Source organism: Serinus canaria, chromosome 4, assembly GCF_022539315.1.
Source record: "Serinus canaria isolate serCan28SL12 chromosome 4, serCan2020, whole genome shotgun sequence".
Lineage (NCBI taxonomy): Eukaryota > Metazoa > Chordata > Aves > Passeriformes > Fringillidae > Serinus > Serinus canaria.
Window position 1 is genome coordinate 3,673,205 of NC_066317.1, and position 25,466 is coordinate 3,698,670.

Consider the following 25,466-nt stretch of genomic DNA (forward strand, 5'->3'; position numbering starts at 1 on the left):
GGAAGCGCGGGAAGCGGAGCCCGCTCCCCCCGCACTCCCGGCCGGTCCGTGGGTTCGGCCCATCAAGCCCGGTCCCGCACTCCTGCTCAACAAGGGCCAGCCGGGCCCGTCAGCACCCGTGCCAGCATTTAACGCTGATTTCACGCTGATTTCACCAATTACTCGGCAAACGTACCCGTGGGCCCCCACGTATCTGAACTGAGTCTCATGCTGTTGATAATAAGCCAGGATCAGTGCGCCGTGTGCTTCTAAATGCCCGTAATTTTATTTCTTTTGAATAAAAGAAAAAAAAAGGTCAAAGTAGAGATGTTATTTCTCCTACTCTTCCTGGTTCAGCGCACTGAGTGGATGAAAGAATTTTCCTCGTTCTATCTGTTCAGCCATCGCTACCCATGCTCCAGCTTTGCCACCACTTATTCTGCCCTGTGTTACCCTCTGCACAATCCACGAGCACTGTCTTTCCTTACGTTACTGGAATGCACACATTACTTCCAGCTGCTGGTTTTTCACCCCTCATTCAGTGCAGCTGTTCCCCATTTTGTTCCCCTGAAGCCAAAGAGGTTATGTCACAGCTAGCCAGACAATTTAAAAACAAGTAGAAACCCTGAGCAAAGTAAGACCAGCATCATTTCAGTCCCATCCCTAACTCAGAATTCATCACAAGAGCTGTGTTGGACTACAGACAAAGTGGACCCAGTGTCCTTAACTTAGTTCTGTTACCTCATTTAGTCCTTACTCAAGCAAAACCAAATTGGCTCCAGCTGCTGTGCTAACATTGGCAACAGCTCCTAAACCAGGGTCACCTGGGCTGCCTCTCACAGTCCAACCACACCAGAAACCCAATGGTTTCTCTCCAACCTGCAGAAGAAATCACACTGAGAACATTAACTGAGAACACAAGTTCATCCAATTCTGTACAGACCTTTTTCCTCTCCATTAATACAAACCCAGGGATTAGGAGTAAGAGAGTCAGGTGTTTTCTGGGTGATTCTATGTGACTAAGTATCAAGCTTCAGAAGAAGGCTATCCAGCAAAGCCAGAACTTCAGATACTCTTCCATTTTCCTGCTGTTAGCTGTGACTACTATTCTGAGCCCACCTGACCACCGACTCTGATGGCTTTGCTGCAGCACCCATTCAGTCTAGGTGCACTTTGTACTCAGGATAACTAATAAATATGTACCTCTAAAGGCTGAATCTGTAACATCAAGTTTTACTTTGCTTCCCCATTGATTATTTCTGGAGTCTTCCCTTGTGTTGTCACGTGTTAGCATAGCAAGTTGTCTTTTGGCATCCAACTCTGCTTGGCGTTATCTCTTCCCTCTTGCACCATCACTTCAGATCAAGAGCCTTGTCTGACATTTTAAATGCCTGAAGCACTTGTTTCAAGAAGTTGAGAGAAATTAGAATATTGAAAAGCAAATATTGAGTATTCAGTTTGATCTCAGTTCCTTCTCACCCACAAAAGACAACCAGATGAGATTATCTTTGTGGTTTTCACTTTTATACAGATTTTTTCTTCCCAACTGAGTAACAAATACTCTCATCTATAATAAAAAAGCAATGGTCTCCCCAGCACAGCCTTATATAGTTCTTTGAGTAGAATCTCTCTCTAAAAATAGAAATCTCTTTGACATTGGAGCTCCAGGCAGCAAGGAAACCGCTGCATTTCAAGCTGAAGCTTTTGGAAAGCGGGCTCTGTATTTCCTTTATGAGTGTCCCACAAATGTTCAAAATGCAGGACCTGTCCTGTCGTGAACTTTGAGCAAACAAAATTTTGTTTGCAGCCGGTGCTGTTGCAGCAATACCTTCTTAGAAACAAGCAATAAAAAAAGATGCAGCACTGGCAAAAGGTGCTGGATTTACAGCTCTGCAAAAATAACGCTCTTTCTTTCCCCCACACCCCTGCCCCCAGACACAACTGCCGGCTTTTCCCAGACTGCCTGGCTGGGCACGATATCCTGAGTTAAGCCCAGCACTTGCACTGAGGACAACAGGACTGACAAAAACAAACAAACAGAAATCTCACACATCGGGGTAGCAGTTTCTTCCAGTTCTCAGGCACACATTCCTCTTGGGGATAGACAGAAAGGAATGGGCAGGGGGAACACAAATCCTCTTCATCCAGCCTTGGAAGATGTTGACAACTTGCTCTTACTAAAGTCAGGGACTAAACAAGCCAACTCTGCCAGCGTGCTGGAATTGGAGACTGTAAGAATAGGAGGTCTAATTCCTGGGAGCACTAAGTCCAGGAGCATTAAACAGAGCTCAGCACCTCTCTGTTAGACTGGCCTCAGACACAAATGTGCAAGGACAACAGCCACAGTTGGACATGGAAGCCAGAAGTCTGGCTCAGCTTCCACAATTACTGTTGGAGTAAAACAGCTTTTCTTCAGTGTTCTGACTGCTACCATCCATTTGCCATGCCAAAATAGTTCATCTTCTACCGCTGTAATATTCCCCTGGAAGCATATTTAACATGAATTTGAAATTGCTGATATTTCCAAATTATGAAATGTGAGTGAGTACTGATCTTAAAGTCTGAATGGGGAGATGGGGTATTATTCTAGCCTACCCTGGGAAAGATTCATTCTTTATTCAGCCTTCAGTTCCAGGGCAAGTCTCATGCTCTACTTGTAAGATACTTTGGTTTTAGTCTGGTTGGTCCCACAACTGACTTACATAGGATTTTTTTTAGGAGTTGAAAAACAGTTTAGGAATACTAATCTCTATGTCAATTTCATGAAACCTGCACAATTGTCACATGTGTTCAAGAGCTGCCTTCACAAGAAAGAATTAAGGGGGTTACAAAGTGATCCTTTCAGTAGAAATACTTACTCCTGTGTATAATGATCTTTGGTTAAAGCCACTTCAGATAAAGCCACTGAAAAAGAAGGATGAATTCTTGTGACAGTTTGCATCAATCCATCTATGGCCATTTTAGAGCTTGATAAAACTGATAAAATTAAAACTAGGAAAATTCTGGAAATATTCTTTAAAAATTGAGACTCAGATAAGGAAATCTTCATGACAGATTATAGGCTTTAATTTTTTGGTTAAAAGCACAGATTAAAAATCTTGACCATTGTTGTTGCCCAGGCAGGTGAGAAAGCCCAGAGAGGGAATACTTGTGTCTCTTAATTCCCTGGAGGTTTTGAAAACACCTCTCAGGAGTCTCCAGCCTCCATTTTCCCCACCATTAGGGCTTCCAGCACAAGCACAGAAACCTTGTCTCCTCTTCTGGGAGGAGAAAAGACCACTGACCTCCCCAGATTTCTGGCCTCCTCCAGGCTTGGATATCCTTGGTGTACATCTGCTCTCAGAGCCATCATTGCTCCTTTACTGGCCAGCTTTATTTGAGTCACCAGGGAGAGGTGAGGCTGATGAACATCCAGATTTCCTGATGAGTCACAAAACAGGAGCTGTCCAGGACAGCAGCCAGGCAACACTGGAAGGCCTTCACATGAACCTACGTGTTGGCGCTCACAGAACATTCACCAGCTTTGGCAGAGCTTTTCCTCCCAAGGTGGGTTGGCCTGAGACTGCCTCAGTTTTAAAAGGTTGTTTCGAAACCTTACACCCTAAGCATGAGGGATGCTAAAGAAATGAAAAGATTGATAATTGATTCTGCATGCTTTTTTTGACTGTTTGTTTAAATTGTGAGTCTTGGGAGACTTGTCTGAAACTCTACCTCATGGCTAAAGGCACAAGTCAATATAAATTTGTACACTACCTGTCTCAGATGTGAAGAATTGAGCAATTAGAGAAATGTCAAGGAAGAGTGAAAATTTAGTGAAACAGGCAGTTTTGACATTTGGCAGTAAGAACTTGCCTGGGAAGTAGGGAAGCTTGACTCTAGCTGAGAGTGGAAGGAATAGATACAGTTCAAGAGAGAACAACATGGTAGAGTTTCCTGTGAAGCCCTTGTAAATAAATCTAGCAGCTTTCACACAGGACCATTTTTCTGTAGACTAATTCTAAGTTTTATTTAGTTGAACAGTCCAGGTAAAGATGACCTCAAGCACTGGGAGCTGGAACACAGCCCCTGTAAGGGGCTCTCAGCTAAGTTTGGGCCACTGTTTGATTCACACTTCCCAAATGACTTGGAAGACTGTGCTTTCCTGTGAAGATTATTTGGCTTTGGGCACTTTGCTTGTGCATAACACAATAACTGTTTAAGGTATCTTATCTAGATGCAGTCTATACCAGATGCTCATGCTATTTGGTTTCTTTGAACAAAGTCTCTCACTTGTGCTAATACAACCACCAAAGACTCCTACCCCTAATCTGAGATCTGGCCCAGTTGTGCTGAGCTTTGTGCACACAGAAAGCTCCCACAATAAAAAACGGGGCCGCTGCTTTCTCCACTGGGAGTGAGGCAAAGCTTCCAGTTACCCCTGCATGGTGTTGACTGAATTGCTGCCTCAGCAGTGAGGCAAGTAGCAAGAAATACATCACTGGGCACACATTTCAGGATAACCTTGACATCACTGACAGTGATAGCTACAGCCCTGGCTGAAACAGAAACCTGTAAGACGGCATTTGTTCCTTCTTGCTGCCTTTGCTATTCCTTTCAGGAGGATGATCATATGGCATGCTCGTGTATTTGCAAGCTCATGACATAATGTTAAGGGATTGTAATAAACAATACCATTTCGGGGAATAGACTGGGGAGACTGAACATTTTAACTGTCACTGGAGCAGTTTTGCTTTAAGGATTAAATGTGTTGTCTCAAATCCAAATTTGTAATGAGAACCCTCCTGTCTTTCCTTCTCTGCCTGTTCCCATCCCCCCTGCATCAAGAGAATTTGGGCAGGTGACCAGTGGAGTGAAAATGAGACAGGGGAGCCACACAGAACAGAGTAATTGATACAGGATATGAAGCTAGGAATGAGTGGATTTGACGAAGTGCACACCAGTAAACTGAGTGGCTCATTTGCCTGCCAGCAGGATGGATTTATAGGCTGTGTGTCACTAAGAAGCCAGTCATCCCCCCTACTGCTACCTCCCCAAAAAACCCTCATGCCCCTTGTGTCCCCCCCTCCCCCAAAACGTTGCTTAATCTGAAAGGCAAGTCACAAGTCAAAGCGTCAAATTACACAAACATGCTTTGGACTAAACTGGGGAAAGTACAAAGACCTCCAGCAAACTAATTAATTTTTCTTTTTCTTTTTTTAACAAACTGAAGGGTTCAGTTACCTCACATGCATTTGCTGTTTTCTCCCAGCAGCCCCAAGCCTAGGCTAGAAATGTTCTCTTTGTAACAGTGTGCATATATTATATACCATCATTCTCTTAGCAGCACCAGCAGGTGAGTACTTTCAGGTAGCAGGTTTTGCTTTTTACCTCTCATTTACCTGTGCTTTGACTGCAATTTTGGTACAAGAAAGGTGTCCCTTTTCCTACTGGGAACTCCCAGTGTATGGTCTTGGGGCGGTACAAATACTGCAAGCATATTGCAGTTCCTCTACTCCTCAGTGACAAGAGCTCAGCCCCAGGTTAGGCAGTGGATATACTTATCACAAGAACTGTCTGTTGTAGCACTTGTTGCCTCCAAGTGTTCAGTAGCAGATAATAAAGACATTTTAGATCTCTATTTATTCTCTCTTGACCTTATCATTATAGAAATTCTAATCTCCAGGACATAAGATATACTGCAGTTAAAGACTTCTGATTCTACCTTTGTACCAAAGCACTCAGTATGGGTGCATTATTTTCTCAATCCCAAAGAAGCACTGACAGTGCAGTTATCTCTCTGCAGGGGAGAGTGGGAAGGAAGAAATGAAAGCATAGCTACAGTGCTCATGGAGAGATCAAAGTTGGTTAGGACTCAGAAATAAGGCAGGAAGCATACAGGCAGTCCCTGCTCAAGCAGTGCAAGAATGAAAGGGGAATGGAAATAGAACAATCAATGTACATCTACCATACTGAAAAGCTATGGCATCATTCTTCCCCTTGTCACATGCTCCACTGTAGCAAAAATTCACTGTACAAAGGTAAAGCAGCATGACAAAATTTTGCTTTTGACACATGGGCTACAAGTATGCAATGGTACACTCCAAGAAAGGCCATGCACTGGATCTGCTGTACAAAATGAACAGCAGACTTGAAGTGCTGTACACCCAAGCTCACTGTTGGGAAATCTGCTGCGTCGCCAGCATACCACATCAATATTTCAGAGGTCATTATCTCATCTCTTCTTCAGCTGCTAACTTTGGATTTCTGCCAGAAAAAGGCAACCGCCAGTAAGATGATACACCAGTACATTAGGCAAGGCTTTGGGGAATCTGAGCAGGCTTTTCTTTTCTCTGAGATCAGTCTGCTCTCAGGGTCCAAATGGCACAAGTGCTCTGTCAATATATAAATGGCCAAACAGGTTCTGTAACCCTCCCACGACAGAATGTGCAAGAAGTTCTACCCAACTGCATTTGTCAAACAGACAGCGCAAAGATCTGAACCTTTATGTAAGTACTTGTGACAGTGTGGGAAGGAGGAGACAACAGTCACTGAACTGATCCGGAATCAAGAAGTATGATTTCACATCTACAGTGCAGCAGAAGAACTGGAGACAGAGTTAACCAAAAAGTAAACCAATAACTCTCTAGTACCACATCCCCTCTGCAAGAATGTCCCATGAACTTTTACATGAGCAAACCATGTTTAAAGGTCTGCTTTAGCTGTGAGTTGCTAAGTAAAGCCAGAACCTTTGCAATGGGATCCATGGATTTTAAAGTTAAAAAGTACCTTTGTTTTACATGGCTTGGCATCCTAGATCTCCTGTGTTGCCACAAGCTACTCTAGCATTATACCAGCATTTCATTTTTCCCATGATGATCTTAGTGATAATCAATGGCAGCAGTCCCATGCATCAAAGAGTGCTTTCCTACCTCCCCTTCTGGAAAGGCTTTTTGAATATTTAGTAATAAAACTATGTCTGGGCATATTAACTATTTTCTCCTTTGATGTATTTAATGTCATTTTGTCTCATAACCCATTTAGAAAGATAATCACCCTTACAGACAGACATGAAAGTGGATGTCTCTGGGAGGTTTCCTTTAAGGCCAGAAGGAGAAAAGGGTGGGCTGAACTGCCCATTTCCCAGTATCATTGTCCTGCTACCAGGAGGAATTTGCTGAGAGGAAATATTCTTTGGCTAATGAGGTGCCTACCTCATAAGCCAAAGATACTTTATTATTCAAAGCTTGCTCTCAGGAAAACTGTTTGGGAGATAATTTAGAAGCATCTTGGTTTAACCCAGTTAATTAACAGGCATTTGCATTGTCTCACTAGTCTTACTATGCAAATCCTGCATACAATCCCCAAAGGAGAGACACAGAGACTTCAGGGTAAAATATAGAAAAGTAGTTTGTACATACACTGACTCTGTTCATATTATCTATATTTATAGTAGCTCAAGTCACAGCACTTGAGCTTTAGCTCTGGGGCAAGGCTCCTCCTTGCAACCCATACATTCAGAAGAGCTAGGGAGCAGCTGGATCTCACAATCCCAGGGAACTTGCCCTGTCTGAAGCTTTTACTTTGTGGCTTTTACCCTGACTAATTCTGAAAGAAAGTAGCTTATCTGGTGGAGAAATTCAGTCCAGAGAGGATGAGAACTGGAATCAGCTTGACACAAAGTCACCTCCAGGCAGCACAGATGCAAATAGCTCAAGCCACATCATGCAGCAGACTCATGCTCAAGTACAGGCATGGCTAATGAAAGCAGAGTAAAATTTGGTATGCCAGCTCTAAAGAGGCCCTTTCTAAGAGTAAAATGCATGCAGCCATCGTGGAGTCTGTATACAGAATACATATACCCAGGTAAATCACCCCACTCCAGCTCCATCAATGACACTGTTACCTCAATAGCATTTTACCCATTTTGCTCAAAATGCAATCCATAAGCTTGAGCCCTGCCAAAAATGCCTTCAGTTTAGACCAATGAATTTATGTGGATGTAAAGCAAGAGCTCTAGGCAAGACTATTTCCTAATATGGCTTTTAAAACCTCTCAAGGAACTCCTCTGCTACCATTACTCAGTTAAATCTACAAGTGGCTCCAATTTCCTCCCTGAAGATCTCATGACTCTTTCCCATCTGCACATTATTGTCTATTGACAGCTACTTTCTCTTTATGTACATGGTAAAAGAGAAATTTAAGAACACAAAGGTCTTCCAATTTTCCTCATGTATGGACACTTTTTTCCTTAAGACTCATTATTTATACAGCCCACATTATAACTTGTGATGGCAGTGCTTGGGGATGGGGAAGAAAGAGTTAAGGTGGAAACACATTTGGATGTTCTCATTGTAAACCTGACTGAAATCCCCTCCAGAAACCATGGAGAAAACAAGGGGATGTGAGCTTGTCCCTTCATCACCCCCTCTGATTTAGCAATAGCACTGTTTACCAGCCTGGAGTCTCTGAGCTATTTAAAGGATCTACAGAGATGCCTAAAAACCCAAGCACATTAGGAGGTAGCTTAACTTACTGTACAGTCCTTCATATCTAAGCCCCAAAAAGCTCACTGACTGAAGGCTACTTGTCTGTCTGAAGAACTCCTGCATGCAGAACCATTGCCAAACAAGGCCCTAGAGCCTTATTTATAAACTGTGGCTGAATTAATTTGATTTGTAACTTCATTTTTAATTCCCTAATTTCATACAAGTCAAGCTATTAATACACTAACATTTGTCACTCTGAGTGCTTCTGCTTCCTTCTCATAGCAAAGCATTGTTCACTTTTATTAGAGTGACAGATAACTTTCAAATATTTTTAAATACATTTACCAGCCACTGTCCTTGCTGTAGGATTTTTAACAGAAGAGATTAAGTGCCTTTTTTGGTGGGTTTTGGGATTTTTTTTTTTTAATACTGTCTACAGGAAACACTGATTTTTGATTGCTGATCCTGAACTTCATGACTAACACTTAGCTAATCAATTAATGAGAAAAAATAACTTCTGGAATGTATGACCTAATGTATGATAAAATTAAACTAAGTAGTCAATACATTACTTTATTTATGCTGGCCTCAAAACATAATTAAGAAAAACATGTTAGCCAGATGAATTTATTGCAGCAATTAACAGGCAGGCCTGTAATTGTTGTAATACTAATTTGCATTTAGTTAAGTGGCAAAGCTGAGTTCCACTATACTTTGGATACTTTCACATCTGTCACTTTGTCAGCAAGCAGAAAAAAAGTTTCTCTAATGTCTTAGATTTTTGATCACTTCATCACTTCTTCTGTCTTTACAATCACTTTGAATCACCACCTCTTTTATAGCCAGGACTAGGCCTATTCAAGTCAGTTGAATTCATTGTTATTTCTGACACATAACCCATTTAACTTGGATTCTTAATTATTCTTTCTCTCAAAATTAAGGTATCTGACCGTAAATTTAAAAAAATAGATTTAGAAACATCAGAACTGTATTCAGGGTGTCAAAGTTATAATGCAAGTTATTTTAGAGAGAATATTACTTGTGAAAGGAATGCATCAAACACTGCCTTAATATTAGTACAATCATCAAAATAGGTATCAGCCCCACTTTCTTGCATGCTGATACCTATTTTCTCTCCTTCTTCACCACTTCATATCTCTGGCAATACAACAGAACAATTAAAAAAACCTCAAGACAAGGCACATTTAAACAATACCACTCAATTAATAGTTAGTCAGTTAGTTCTACAGACTAAAGGCACTAATTCCAAGATTTAGGTTAATGATTACTCGAACAAGGCAATTTAATAAACATATTTCTGCATTACTGATAAAAACAAGACATCAAAGGGCACAGTTTGCTACTATAGTATAAATTATTGCTTTAAAGCTGGCTAGTTGTTTGGTCTGGGGAATCATTCAGTAAGGGTATAACAGTAGGCAAAGGACATTCCTTTGCTATTGATTTTTATTCACCAGTTTAAAAGAAAACAAAAAAGGTCCCTGCTGGTAAAGTTTGCAGTTGGCATAACTGAAGTAGTAAACAACAATGAGGATGGACAACTGATCTAGAGAAGTCCCTTGCCTGGTAAGCCTTGCTATTTTGGGCAACATATGTCATCAAAGCAGGACACAAGGCCATCCACCAAAGAGCCAAACCTGCCACTGAGGACACACGTGTAAATAAGGTTCCAGGAACCAGCTTCAAACCTGGAGGGGCAACAGCAGCTCAAATGAGGCTTCAGGAATCAGACAGGATATCCAACTCAATAGGCTCTTCCAAAGGTGACCCCTCAATGAAAGAAACCACTCTGTCTGTATAAGCAAAGTGCCTGAAATGCAGGGAAGGATATTTCCAATGGCAGTGGCAATATTTCCTGTTCTGCTGTTTAAAAGCTGCTAGCAAACTGAAAAAGGATGAGTAAATAGTTCTGAAAATAACTCACGGTTTTGGAAAGCTTTATTTAAATTCAGAATTTTGGAGTGCAAATATATGTACATTTCAAAGCTACATGAGTCTTATTGGTTGCTCAGTCAGGCTATACCTGATGCACAGCACATGCCAGAGAAAAGTTTGTACTCCTGGCTCCAGAATGAACTAAACTCCAGGACAAGATTAAGATACACATCATCCTTAACAAAAATCACTGATAAAGATGATGAAAAGATGATGAAAAATCCTAATAATTCCTCATCGTGCCATTAGAGAACCTGGACTGCAGAGTGTCCTCAAGTCCATTTGCCTCACTTTAAACTACAACTCACTGTCCTTGCCTGGGGTGCTCAGATAGCAGTGAACACCCAGGCTAAGTTCTTCACATAGCATGGAACAGTTTTCTGCTAAGTTTAATATTCTGTGGATGTGAGGAATTGCTCAGTACTTGACATTTTAATCATCAAAGAGCACTCCTGATAGTGGGAAATTCTAGATACAGGAGAAATCTGGGAAGAAAAAGAAATTACACACTTCAGGTACATGAATAATAAAAAGACCTGACTGAGGGGGAGCAGGAAATAGAAGCAGCACCAGATGAAAATGGGGTGGAGCTCTTCAAGGTGCCCACTAGCAGCTGGTATCTTGACAGGTTCAGCACTAACAGCACCAGCCCAGTTTTGCTGTGTTATATTGGTATTGCAGGCATTGGAAAACAAAGAAAATGTTTCCAAACTTATTTTTCTTGTGGTGAGATTCCACTCAAAAAAATGTATTGGGAAACTCACATTTTTTTCCTCAGGAAAATTTCAACTCCATGTACATAGGAGTAACAAGTACCTGAAAAAGCCAGGGCTGCACTGAAGAGCAATCACTGGTTTTGTAAGAATCTCTCCTGCTTTACAACCAAACATGCCTTGCTTCAGGTTCCCAAGAACTGTATAAAGGTTTCTTACTGTCCCCTGTGTGACCAAGTTGCATTTCTGCTAACAAAAGCAGCTTTTGTTTCCCAGTGGGCTCCTCAAAGTCTTTCTGCCAAAACTTTGAGAGAAAACTGTCCACTGAACACATATTTTACCAGGGAGATCTTTCTTTTCCACAAGTCTTCTTGGAATTTTGTTGTTGTTGTTCTGGGTGGGTCTTCTTTCTCCATTATTTATTTATTTCTATTATTTTTCCCAGGAATCTGAAAAGTGTTGGTTTACATGAGTAAATTAGTCATTCATTTTTGTGGGTTTCCAGTGAAAACAAATAAACAAAGCCAGAAACAATTACAGCTTGCCTGGCAAAGCAGTCTACATATTGTTGTGTAAGTGGGTGTTATGTTGAGGCTGAAATAACACCAATGATGATGGGATATTCTATCCTAAAAGCAACCTGCTATAATTTACCACATAATCTGCCCTTGCCTGTTTTCTTCTGGGTGCTCTCCCTTCCCTTTTATTACCCCAAGAGAAACCACACACACACAAAAAAGTTAATACGGAGGTGATTAATTTTATATAAAATATAAAATATTTTATATAAAATTAATAACCAGATTTGAACAATATCTATAATATATAGATATTGTTCAAATCTGGAAATCTGGGGATCTCTCAACAATTCACAAGGCAGAAAAAATGGACTGAGAGAACATTTGAAAAGACAATCAATCTCCTTGTCTGTTTTGTTTTCCTTTTAATGCTATCAAGGAGTCCTTCAAACACTAATTAAAGAAAGAGAAACAAGTTTTCTTCTCACAGTCTAGGTGTCATATTATGCTATTTTGGAGTTCACAGGTTTCTATAATGGATGTTTATAGATTTTCTGAAAAAGGCTCACTCAAAATTCTTCATGGCATCTACATTAAATATTTACATTCAGGCCAAGAATGTCTTGTAAAATTTTAATAGCATACCCTCCTATTTAAAAAAAGACAGTAACTAGACCTCATCCCAAATTCTAGCTCTTATATGAAGCAAAACCTTCTAAACACTGTCTAAAGTGTCATTTCTTCCCAAGGCACAAGGATGTTTATGCTCTTGTCCAAGGGGAGATAAACAGAGCAGCATACCACTCCATATTTGTAAATGTTAACTCTGCAAGGTGGAAACTGGCTTCTGTGTGCACCAGGCTCCTGCTCCAAGAGCCCGAATGTGACATATAGGAATGTGTAAATTGAAACAGCAGAGATAGGTATGGTGGCCCTGCCACAGAAAAATGTGCAGTCTTACTGTTGTGGCCCACATCATCCTGACTCCTTTCTGAAATGTATCTTAGGTACCAGCCCAGTGGCTTAATAGAAAATCTGGGACAATTCCATGAATCTGCTGGGGCTACTTCTGATGCACTCCTCAGGTCCAGAGTAAATCAGGAATAGCTTTCCTACAGTGAGTAGGGACTGACTGTGCTACTGTGAGAGTGGTAGAAATGCTACTTCTCTAAAAATTTTCAGGAAAACACTATGAGAATTAACAAGGGAAACATGCTGAATGAACAACTGGATGTGGTATAAGGCCGAAGTACTCACACCAACAGGTAGAAGACTGAGCTCAAAGAACTCAAGGCCAGCCTTTTTTTGTGTATATGTCATTCTAAAATAGACTTATGCAAGAATCCTGGTTAATATAACACACTCTTTGCCAAATATGTACTTCAAAAATAGCCATCAACTGTAGGCATACCTTGAGCAGTGTTAGAGCTGTCTGGGTTTTGTTATGCAAAGACTGTGATAAGTTATAACACACTGCCAGTGGAAAAAGGAGTGAAACTGAAAAACTGAGCTGCACAGGATTCTTGAATGAGAACTTAACAGGGAAGTTTAGACCATAACAGGCGTGCTTTAATAAATCAGGGCACTTACTCACATGACTAAACATGGATTTAGGATCTCCAGGGATGCAGATGTCTATAGTTTGGAGACTACAACTACAGTTGGGCTTCCAAGGAAAAGTGACCAGCATGTAGATATTGATACTCTGCCCAGAGAGGCCTGAATTTACAGACTCTTCTTTTACAATTTCAGTGCAGATTTCAGCCCTTAGTAGTCTTCATTTTCAGGGAAACTAATGGGGCTTTTTTCACAGTCCTGCTAAACTGTGATCAATTGATTGTTGTCTGTCTCAAACTTCCATGTCTCCCAGTTTTAAAATAATTCATCTATTCTATTTGACACCTAGCTCACAAGCTCAGTAAAGCAGAAGGTTTTATATTATTACTGGCCAAAAGAGTATTAACCTCAACTGAGGCAAGTCATTAATTTGTGTTACTGTAAATTTGTTTATGATCAATATTATCAATGCTTTTGCACAGGCAATAAGTATGCTGAGGACATGCTTGCTGCTCTTTTCAAATGAACACTAATTGTGCAATTTGGAATTTTTCTTTCACTTGTTGTAGGTTCGCAGCAAAAGCAAAGCAGCCAAGGCTGGACTGTGTGAGGGGGATGAGGTGGTGTCTATCAATGGCAAGCCTTGTGGAGACCTAACCTATGCTGAAGTCATTGTTCTGATGGAAAGCCTGACTGACGTCCTGCAGATGCTTATCAAGAGGTACGGGAATGCTCAGGATGCTTTGGTGCAATTCAGTGAATCACCTGGAAAATGCTGGCTTTGTTTTGCAGACATATACTGAGAGGTTCTGATAGTCCTGTTGTTAATGTCTGTAACTCAGCTTGGAAAAGGAAGACAGAGAATTTGAGCTGAAGGAATTAATGTATATAATTTGAACAGCAGCAGTCAGGCACAGAATTAATAGTACAGTCTCCAAATGTAAGTATTAATACTTGCAAGGTGTCTACTACCATATATGCATACTGCAGAGCCTTGAGTTCAGTTATTCCCTGCACCCCTTTGAAGCAGGGAAGTGTTGTTATTCCCTACAGATAGGGAAGTGAGGCTTACATAAAACAAAGGCTGTAGAGATGGAGAAACTGTGCTACCCAGATATGCCTTGATGATGACATGGCAAATGTTCTTCTTGGGTGGCAAAATGTGTTAGTGGTCAGGAGGAGGAGAGGGTCTGGAAGTCATGAATTCTATTTCTGTAGCTGTTATCACCTCACTAGATGAGGTGGGGGAAGTCACAGCTCTCCGGGTCTCAGTTTCTGCCTTTGCAAAATAGTGAGAGGGAATTTGAGTTTTTGAAAATGCTTTGAGTTTCTTAGAGCAGAGAAGCTTGATGCAAACTTGATGCAAGGCCAGCATTGCTGCTGACTGAACATCACTCTTTTCCAATGCCTGCTCTGTAATTGCCATCGGTGTAATAAAGGCAACTTGAGTTCAGAGCCTACAGTAAAGCACATTCTTCCCAGACTGTATTCAGACAGGATGAACTCTGAGTTGCCTTCAGTGGGGGTAAGAAGAGGAAGAAAATTCTTGAAACTCCCACACTCCTTGTAAAGACTTAAGGCTCCCCCCAGAGCTACTGCAGCTCCCTCTCACAGGCAGGACCGGGAAAGGATCAGAATTCATCATGACAGCTACCAGAGCAGTATCCCTGGAAAGGCTGAAAACAGGCACTTGTCTCTGGTTACCAGGGATGTCTACACAGCATATGGAATTCCTCATGGTTCCTGCAACCTTCACAAAGGAGCTTTCCTCAAGTGCTTAGCACTTCAAAGTGACAGTCTGCCTTCAAAACTAGATGCTCTCAAGGAGTGCTCATTGTATTTATAACAGACATTTTGCATGGCCTGAATGCACACGTTGTCTGGGGCTGAGTAATGGATCAGTGTGACAGGATCAGGGGGACAGTGGTAGCTGAGGATTGGAGCTTACCTTCCCCAGAGTGCACAGCTCCTGCTCCTGATTCAGCAGGGGAGCAGCTGAGTGTTCCTCATGTGATAGCTGCATTCTTCTGTTTTTAATTCATAACGTGGCTATTGGACCTGCACTTGTGAGAATGATATTTGTGGCTGACCAGCTGTCTTCTCTTCAGCCATAGAAATAGCTCCACATACTTTGACTCCTGCCTGTTGCTGTTCTATAACTGATATTTCAGTTGTCTGAAGGCCACAGGATGCTGCAGCTGAAAGGGACTCTCCATTGTCCCTGCTAGAATGCATGGTGAACAGCAAGGCATGTCCTGAAAATCAGAACCAAAACAGAGTGTTTATACCATACAATTCAGTGTTTCATGGAATGAAACCATGTCAGAAGTTTTAGGAAAATTGTAGTTGCTCAACACTGTGGAAGTGACTAAAATGTTCTAAAAAAATTCATTGTGAGAATCTTTAAACTTCTTCTCATCAGCTCGTCTTTCCCAAATCCCAGTCCTTGCTGTCTGTATCTTCCCAGGTATGGGAGAGTGGACTGAAACACTTCTTTTCCACTCCCACCTCATTTGTGGGTACTATCCCTCTCAGCACTACCCCATAAGGATTTTTCAGGAAGTGTCTCAGCATCCTTTGAGAGCAATGAGAAGCAAATCCTTCCTTTCCTGAGTAGCCACTTGTTAGCAGCCACCTCAAGAAAATGCTGGAAAGCATGAGGGAAGAATAATTTAAGTGGCATTCCACTGGTGATCTTTACATCTAAGTATCTTTTGTTAGCAAAATTTTTTTTGCATGAAGGATGGATTTTCACAGGCATTAATTTTTGACCTAACTCTGCTCTTACAAATCTTACTGAGAGGAAAATTGGGCTTTTAAAAGTCTTTTAAAATAGTTTTTAAAATGCTGCTTGGCCTTTGTTGTCTCCAAAAAGTTTTCCCAATGCCGTGTAAGCCACAGTGAATTAGTGACTAGCAGCAGTGCCCAGAAAATGCTCGGTTTACAGGATGAGAGGAAAGCGACACCCTGCAGGGCGGGCACTCCCCGGTGCTGCGTGGGGGAGCATCTCCCTGACCTTCCCGGCAAATGCTGAGCGGGTGGAGCCGGGAAACGTGGAGAGAGGGGACAGTGACTGAAACGCCAGCCTGGCCTTCTCACATCAATGTTAGCAGCTCCTGGGCTACTGCTGAGTCTGGAGAGAGCATTTCTAGGGGGAACAAGGGAGTGCTCAGTGCATGCCGACATGAAATACTCCATGTAGGGAGTAAAAACATGAGCCTATGACAAACCCTGCCGTGCTGACTCCAGGAGTTCTGCTTCCTTCCTGGAATTACACCAGGGCTGTTGTTCCTGCAGTGAGCTGGAAAGGCCTGAAACAGAAACAATCATTTGACATAACAGAATCTGAAATTACAAAAAAGAAATCATATCCAGTATTCTGCCTTTTGACACAGGATGCACAATTATGTCTATATAGAGTAGAAGTATATCCATACGTAGCAAGGGCCTTTTAAGGTGGAAATCTTTCTCTCCCACACATACACACAATCATCCAGCTACCAATAAAGGCTAACATTTTGCTGGCCCAGCCCCCAGTCCATATCTTAGAAGGAAATGTTTACAGATTTCTGTAATTTATCTGTGCCTGGGAGCAGCACAATTGATCATCCAAACAGCACCATCTGATGGGATCCAGCAGCACTCCCAAGGAGCTCCCTAAATGAAAATCTGTCTGACCTTTACCAAGCCCCATGTGTGGTGAAATGGATGTTTCACCTCTTGTGCTATTCGAGGCAGACCCAGGCTGCCACAAGCAGTGCATGCCTGAAAAGCAAGCAATATTGAAGTTTCTTCAGCACACTGACTGATTCTTTCCTTTTGCTGCTTCTTCCAGCCTTTAATTCTAGGGGGTTCCAAAGTTTCAGAATAGCCAGGGCTGCTTTTGATCTCAAAAACCTCCATAGTACTTGATGGGGACTTTACTGGGGACATCTACCACTTCCCTCATTTGAAAAAGTGCTTTGCTATCTTCTAGCAGATAGAAACTCTAAATAACACGCTGCAGCCTTGCTGTACAGAGAAGGTTTCTCCTCAAATTAATAGTACTCAGTATGGTCCAGAGTACTGAAAGAAGGTGCTAAAGAGTACACCAGGTGTCATGAGAGCAGTAAATAAGCTTAACTGGGCCAGAGGAATTAATAGTTTAGAAAAAGGAGCTACACTGACATATATTGTAGGTTTTGTAAGTGAGAACAACATTTTCCAGTTGGAAATAGTATATTTTTAAATAGGTAGGAAATGTTGTATAGGTCCACTACCCTTTTCTGCTGGATCACCAGAATAGGCCCAGAGTATTTCATTTAATCCATGATATATAAGGATGCTGATCCTCTCAGGAATTCTTCGAATGTGTATTTCACATATTCATTTCCCTCCCTCTGATCCTTATCCAGTACTTCTCTATTCCTTAGAGAGTGAATGATTTGGGACAGGAACCACATGTAAGGATGGTGCCTAAAACAGTTGCAGGAGTGGCTACAGAACCAAAACTTAACCATTCCTGTGGTGTCATGCAAAGTCAGTTTTCTCACAGGCATGTGAAATACGAAGAAGTATTGTCTCAAAAGTCTCAGCAGCATTTCTCTGGAAACCCTGTAACAGAAATGTATCTGTGAAAGCACACTGATGTTAAGAATGATACAATTCCACATTTCAGGTTAGTAGTGAGGTCACAGCTCTACCAGAGTAATCTAGTTTCCCTCTTACTGCACTGCTAAATTGAAAAATTTTGAGAGATACAAAGATGCTTCTATTTAAGATGTCTACATTCTAGGAAATTTCTTCTGTTTAAGTGGACCTGCTAGAAGGTGCCACAATTAATTTGGGTGGAGAAATACTACGCAGAAATTGCCTTTGCAACTCTATTTACAATGGCTGTGCTTACAGCAGCCTAATTTCTTGAATTGTTTCTGTATGTGCAGATCCTCCAGTGGAATAAATGAAACCTTGAATGCTGAAAGAGAAAATGGGAAGCACGAGAACATAAAAATTGAGGACTACGGGGAGAACACCACACTGCAAATGAACACAGAGCAAGAGATACCCCAGGGAGATTTATGCATCACAGAGATTTACAGTGGGACTCACCACGGAGCAGCGGAAAGCAACACACACTTTGCTGAAACAAAACAAGAGACCACACAAAGCCACAGAATTCCTCCTAAAGTGATAGCCACCCCCAAAGTGATTGTGACAGACGAGGCTGGCGTCAGAGGGACGGCAGAAGAAGGGCCAGGTGCTATGGTTGAGCTGCAGGTGTCCCTCTCAAATGACGCCCACGAGGCCACCAGTGCTCCTGCTGTGACACTCCTGGGGGCAGAGAAGTTCCCCCCTTCAGGCAGAGCACCCAGTGCACAACAGGGCGGGAGCAGCCCCCTCATCGCCGTTCCCCTGGGTGTGAAGGAGGGCAACATCCAGTGGTCAAACAAAGTAGTCCACTTTTCTAGCAGCAAGGAGGTCAGGAGGATCCAAGGTGCAGCTCCATCTATCCCCAGGGTGGAGGTGATCCTGGACTGCTCAGACAGGGAGAAGGAAGTGCCCAGGTCTCCGTCTGAAAGGGGGTGTGTTGATTCTCAAGTAGAAGGAGGGCAGTCAGAAGCACCTCCTTCCCTCCTCTCCTTTGCAGTCTCAGCAGAAGCCACAGTGCAGGGAGAAGAGAGCAAGCACTCGGAAAAGGAACACAGACCTCTCAAGCACAGGGCAAGGCACGCAAGTGAGTATGTCCCATCTAATATTTGCACTGCCTGGGGGCATCTCTTGTAGCTTTGGATTTAATCTCAGGATTTAGAATGGATTAGGGAAAAAAATGTTTAGAGATTTTTTTTCTGCAGATTTCTAACTTTCCCTCTCTCTTTTTCTTTTAAATGATGCTTCTGTTCTTGCTTTTTTCTTGTATTTTTTCAGGGTAATACAATGCTCCTGGTGATCAGCCAAGAGTGTACCCGTGCCTTAACTGCGCTGAATAACTTTGCTTAGTAGACTTCCACTTTGAAATTAACTCATGACTTTGTCCAACTAAAAATACTTACATCTCCTGAAAGGGCTGAACTCTGCTGGTCTTCTAACTCATATTCAGTGGCAATCTGTAAAATATTAACAAAAAGAGCAAGTTGCTTGCACATGTCTAAGTGAATCCTGTGGCTTTCTCCTTTTATAGCAAAAGCTTTGCGTTGTCATTTGCATCATCTAAAACCAAAGCCATGCCACTGCTTTGAAAAGTTAATAAAAAAGTCTAGCAGCAAAGCTTGATGTTGTCTGCAGAAGAGATTTTGACAGACACCAGCATGTGTATAACTGTTACATGATCCTTTTGGTTTTGTCAGCCTTCTCTAGACTGTAAAGTGAACATGTTATTTCTCCTGACTCCCAGACCCAGAGGTCAGCCTCAAAATGTGTCCAAGAAGTTTACATGGAAGCAAACTTGCCACTGGAGGCAATATTGATTAACTGGGTGTAGAGGTGTATTGTATTTAATTAATCTATTTATTTCTTTGTTATTTTATTCATCTGGGAGCTTTCTATTGGTTGCTTGCTCCTTCCCAGCAATGTGAAGAATCCTGTCTGGGGATTTAGTAGCAGTATGTCAAAGGTGCTTGAATGTGTGCAGTGAGATACTGTAGCAACAAACTATTTCATATGCAGTGTTGGAACTCTTCTGCTAACCCACTGCTAATTCCACTGGAAGCATATTTTTAGCATGATAACCATTTGTGTCTCATTGGCAAGTGGATTAGGCAGATACTTATGCCTAAGTGTCTGTATGCAACCCACATATTTTGGGCATATTAAATGAAGTATAAAAGAAAAGTGCACATGCTTCACATTTTGGCTGCAAAGTCAGAACCAACTGTGGGACTGTGCCTGCATTTCTTAGCAAATTACTTGCAGTGCCTCTCCTAAAAGGCAGAAGTACAAAGAATGAAATACTTTTTACATGATAAACTCTTCTTTCAAGAAGTCCTGTCCTTTTTCCATGTCAACTATGACAATCTCAGTTTCTTCTAAACTAGTGGCAGGTCATTATCCTTAGGTACCACTGATTTAATAAATTTTTCTTTATTATTATTATTATTATTATGGTTGTTATTATTATTATTACTACAACTACTACTACTATTACTACTAACCTGTCTACACATTAGAAAAAACAAATTTCCCAGCATAGTGAATGCTGTGTGTGCAGCAAGCACTCTGCATGTTTTCTGCAAAAAGAGAAGTTATTATGCAGCATTTAAGTCTGAACTAGAGAAGAACTTTTCTTATGGGTGTCTGGTCTCTTTAGCAGAAATTTTCTCTGTAAATATTATTCAGATTATTTTTACCTGAATAGGTAGCACTCCAACACTAAAACCCATAATTTTGGGAAATATCTTCAGTGACTATTGTAAGCAATTGGATTGTCACAGGACTGAGCTAAGGATGTTGTGATTTGGCTGTCCAACAATAAAATATTACAAATTGCTGGTTTGGGTGCCATGCTCTATTCTCTTTTATAGATTCTTGTGAGGACCATTGGTCCAGTTGTGCAGTCATCTGGCATAATGGCAAAACTCCAATTGTCTTTAATAGGAGAAGTATCAGACTCCATCTACTGACATGGCTAAAAGGATCATGACTAGAAAACACACAGCATGGCTTTCTTTAAAAAGTTTGTTTTATTTATGCCAGAAAAAGATACTAAATAATTTACTTTTATCAGAGGCCTGTTTTTTTCCTTGTGACTATTTAGCCAGGAATAGCTTTAAATTCCAGGTTTTTTGAAGGGAGGAGCTATTGAGGCTGTCATTGATGAGGTTCAGTGGTAGAGTACGAGGAAGGGAAAGCAGCAGGGACACCACCTGGTTACCATTGCCCCTTGAGGGACATGCTCCATGTCCCATTACAAGGAAGCAGTCACACTGATGTCCAGTGCATCCATCAGCCTTGCAGCTGCATCTGTTCCTCTTTCACATGACCTGGTGAAAACCAGTAGTTTATGCTTTCAGAAATATTGCCATTGATACTCCAGTGAATACCCTTGAGAAGTTAGTTGAGTCTCCTTGGTTCTGTTCTTAAATGTGTATTCACTCTTGCCACATTTCCAAAATAAATATTCTGTATATGCGATATCTTATAGAATTTGTATTTCAGGCAAATAATGCTCATTTAAAGACTAAAACCTGCTTTCATTGCATTCCATGGACAAACTCCCACATCTACCAAGGGGCTGAAAGTTAATGCTAATATTTTCTGTGTATGTCCTTCTGGATGTACACTTGCTTTTGAACAGCTAATACACAGTAGCATACTGACTTTTAGCAAGTTTGCAATTTACAGGAGTAAAAGAAGCACCTAAATGGCCGAAGCTGCTGCCACTGTCAGACAGAATCTGCTCAGTTTCATTTGGTCTCAGATATTAAGCAGTCATGGGCCTACCTGGCTGGGAATGGCTGCTGTAAGCCTAGGAACTTGCAGTCAAATACTTGGAAAATACCAGACCAGAAGGTGGATAAATGACAAAATATCACCTACCTGTTGGTGCTGGGAATAAAAATTACTAATGCTAGAAATAAAGACAGGTGTAATGTTCCTGTTGAGCTAAGAGAGTTCTAAAGAAAGTGACGTAGCCTTTGAACTTGCATGGGTGTGTCTCCAAGGAATGCTGGGTATGGAATTTATAACACAGCTGATACTGTGAGAAAAACTCAAGTATAATGAACTTTCCATACAAAAGAAAAAGAAAAATGCACTTTGGTTAGTCTCCTGGCAGTTTGGTGGGCTGCACAAATTAATTGTGCACTCTGATTCCTTCTCCAGGGCTCCGACGAAGCGAGAGCCTGTCGGAGAAGCAGGTGAAGGAAGCCAAATCTAAATGTAAAAGCATTGCACTGCTGCTGACAGCAGCTCCCAACCCCAATTCCAAGGGGGTGTTGATGTTCAAGAAGCGCCGCCAAAGGGCGAGGAAATACACTTTAGTCAGCTACGGGACTGGGGAGTTAGAACGTGACGAGGACGAGGAGGAAGAGGGTGAAGGTGAAGAGGGGGACAAGGAAAACGCTTTTGAGGTGAGTTTGCTTGCAACCAGTGAGTCGGAAATAGATGAAGATTTTTTCTCTGACATTGACAAGGACGGCAAGATCGTGACATTTGACTGGGACAGTGGTCTGCTCGAGGTGGAAAAGAAGACAAAAAGTGGAGAGGAGATGCAGACACTTGCAGACAGCACAGGGAAAGGGGCCCTCATGTTTGCCAAGAGGCGGCAGAGGATGGATCAGATTACGGCGGAGCAAGAGGAGATGAAGGCAAGCACAGTGCAGACAGAGGAGCACAGGGAAAGCACCGTGACAGAGAACTTCCAGAAAGTGAGCTCTTCTGTCTATCAATCAAAAGAGGAGGAAATGTCAAGACAGCAGAGCTGTGTGAGCAAAAGCTACACAGACGTGAGCCAGAATCACAGCAAAGTGGTACAACAAAATGGCTTTGGCTTAGCACCTGGCACAAACCTCTCTTTTCAGTCCTCTGGAACTCAAAAGGCAGCATCTTTGAATAAAACAGCAAAGCCCTTCCCTTCTGGAGTTCAAAACCGAGCAGCTGCACCATTTTCACCTGTAAGAAATGTCACCAGTCCCCTTTCAGATGCAGCAGCACCACCTCCATACTGCTCTGTCAGCCCACCAGCTGAGGCTTTCTACAGACCTGTCTCAGCTCCTGTGGCCAGCAAGGCTGCCCCGCCCCCGTGGGCAGCCACGGAGCCCACGGAGCACATCGCGTCCAGGGATGAAAGGATTGCCGTGCCAGCCAAAAGAACTGGGATACTGCAGGAGGCAAAGAGAAGAAGTACTTCCAAACCCATGTTCAATTTCAAAGACGCACCCAAAGTAAATCCTAATCCTGCCCTGCTGTCCCTTGTACACAATGCAGAGGGCAAAAAAGGGACTGGAGCTGGTTTTGAGTCAGGGCCCGAAGAAGACTACCTCAGTTTGGGAGCAGAAGCTTGCAACTTCATGCAGACTCAAGCATCTAAACAAAAGGCCCCTCCTCCTGTTGCTCCAAAGCCTTCACTCAAGGTCTCTCCTTCTGCTAGTTCTCCAGTTTCACCGGTTTGGTCACCTTCAGCTGCGGCTTCCAACAAGCCTCCTTCTTTCCCAGCACCAGCCTCACCTCAGGCAGCATATCCTGCACCACCCAAATCTCCTCAGTATCCTCATTCTCCCGTCCATCCCCCAAGCACTCTCGACCTTGCTGGTCCTTTCAAAGGGCCTCAGGCCAGCCTGGCGAGTCCAAACCTTGCCCCCAAGGCAACACCAGTCACCCCAAGCGCTGCAGAAACAAAGCCCTTTGAGATGCCACCAGCTATGAGTGGGAAAGGAGCGCAGCTGTTTGCCAGGAGGCATTCCCGAATGGAGAAGTACGTGGTAGATTCAGAGACTGTGCAGGCAAACAGGGCACGAGCAGCATCTCCAACTCCATCTTTGCCAGCTTCTTGGAAATATTCATCTAACGTCCGAGCACCTCCACCCGTCGCTTATAATCCCATCCACTGCCCGTCTTACCCTCCTGCTGCTACCAAGCCTTCCTCTAAGGCCCCTGCTGCTACCAAAAACACAAAAAGAAAACCTAAGAAAGGTCTCAATGCTTTGGATATCATGAAACATCAACCTTATCAACTCGATCCATCTTTATTTACTTTCCAGCCTCCTAAGGAAAGCCTTGCCATGAAGCAGACGTCAAAGCTGTCCCCTTCAAAGCAAACACTGCCTTTACCCACCTACCTTCCACCTGGGGCTGGCTCTCCCACAAGGGCCCGGCCCTCCTCAGTGTACTCCGTGCCAGCCTACGGGTCCCAGCCTTCGTTCCCATCCAACGCCTCTCTCCCAGGGAACGAATCGTATTCGCCCACAGGCTACTCTGCCTTTTCTAAGCCAGAAACCACCTCATCCTCTTTGTTTACTGCTCCGAGGCCAAAATTTTCAGCCAAGAAAGCTGGTGTCACTGCACAGGTGTGGAAGCCATCCGTTATTCCAGAGTAAACCTGGTTTCTAAGCAGAAACTTAGTGTCCGTTTTGCTTGCAGTCACTGGTTTGCAGTGGTCACCTGGCACGCAGACTGTGCCAGTGGTATTCCTCAGCTTACTTAAGAATGTCAGATGTATCACATCAAATCTGGGTCCAAAATATTTGAACTTTTTAAAGGAATCAAAATAGATCTAAAATTTTTAGCACATTTATGCATTTTATCAGGTGCTTTATAGAGATGACACCCTGAAATGGAGAGGTGCCATTGCATGAAGTGAGCAGGACACTAGGTTTTTGCTTTAGGACTACAACAATAGAAACAGTGAGCAATATTCCTGGTATGTCAAATTAACAGAGAACAGCTTTCTTCCTGTCCCTCTCCCCAACTGTGTTCTGGTGACCTAGGGATTAGAGGACTTTGGTGTTGTTTTTTTTAAAGAAGTGCCTTATTAACTAATAGTAATATGTATCATTAACACAGCATAAAATAGATACAGTTTTAGACTCTGACTGATCACTAGCAGAACACAACTGGATAGACCTTTGGCCTGCACAAAGCCTCATGGAATTCACTCAGAATCTGTCCTGGCTTGAAGGTCCTTCCACAGGAATCTGATTGATCAGCCAGGGGCTTAGCTTGTAAGCTATGTGGATCAGCTGTGATCCAAAATCATGAATTGCCTCTGTGATTTCACAGAGAACGTGCTATAAGAGATGCTGGAGTGTTATGAAGACTAAAAAGAGGTGGAAAGACAGCTGGACAAATAGCATGAAATTTCCCATTTTGGGGAAATTTCACATCCCACATGCAGGCATATTTTTAGCCAGAGTTTGCCTTGAACCCAGCAAGTATGAGAGAAGCCTGTAAATCAAAATTATTGAGCAGTCAGAGAGGTGAGCTGGGTTTTGCAGCTGCAATGTAATGAACCAGTTTCTTGTGGAAGCACAGTGACTGAGAACTGGAGGGCTGCCTATAGTGTAGAGTGCTGATTCTTGCTCCAAGAGTACTCTGTGCCACAGAAATTACCAGTAAATCATGATTATGACCATGTCTTCCTTCTGGCCTCTTGTACACATTTCATTTTCTTCTCTTGGGCCTCTACAGTGCTTCTTCCCACTTTAAATCTTTTTACTCTGGTCTTTTACTTTTATCTTTTACTTGCCATACTGGGGACTAAGGATTGAAATACTGCTACTGGGGAGAACTTTTAAGAGCCTGTGATCTTCAAATGTACTGTATAATCCTGCAGTGACTCTAGAGTGAATATTTGAGTAGTTTAGTAT

At 42.4% G+C, this 25,466-nt stretch overlaps 1 protein-coding gene across 2 annotated transcripts in view; it reads left to right on the forward strand.

The window, feature by feature from the left end:
• SYNPO2 (synaptopodin 2) overlaps positions 1-25,466 on the forward strand; it is a 76,698-nt gene that overhangs the window by 36,581 nt on the left and 14,651 nt on the right. For both annotated transcript variants that reach the window (XM_009096280.4, XM_009096281.4), the window contains exons 2-4: positions 13,758-13,909; positions 18,111-18,901; positions 21,985-24,167. In XM_009096280.4, coding sequence (XP_009094528.3) covers positions 13,758-13,909; positions 18,111-18,901; positions 21,985-24,167 — 3,126 coding nt within the window. The remainder of the gene's footprint in view (positions 1-13,757; positions 13,910-18,110; positions 18,902-21,984; positions 24,168-25,466) is intronic.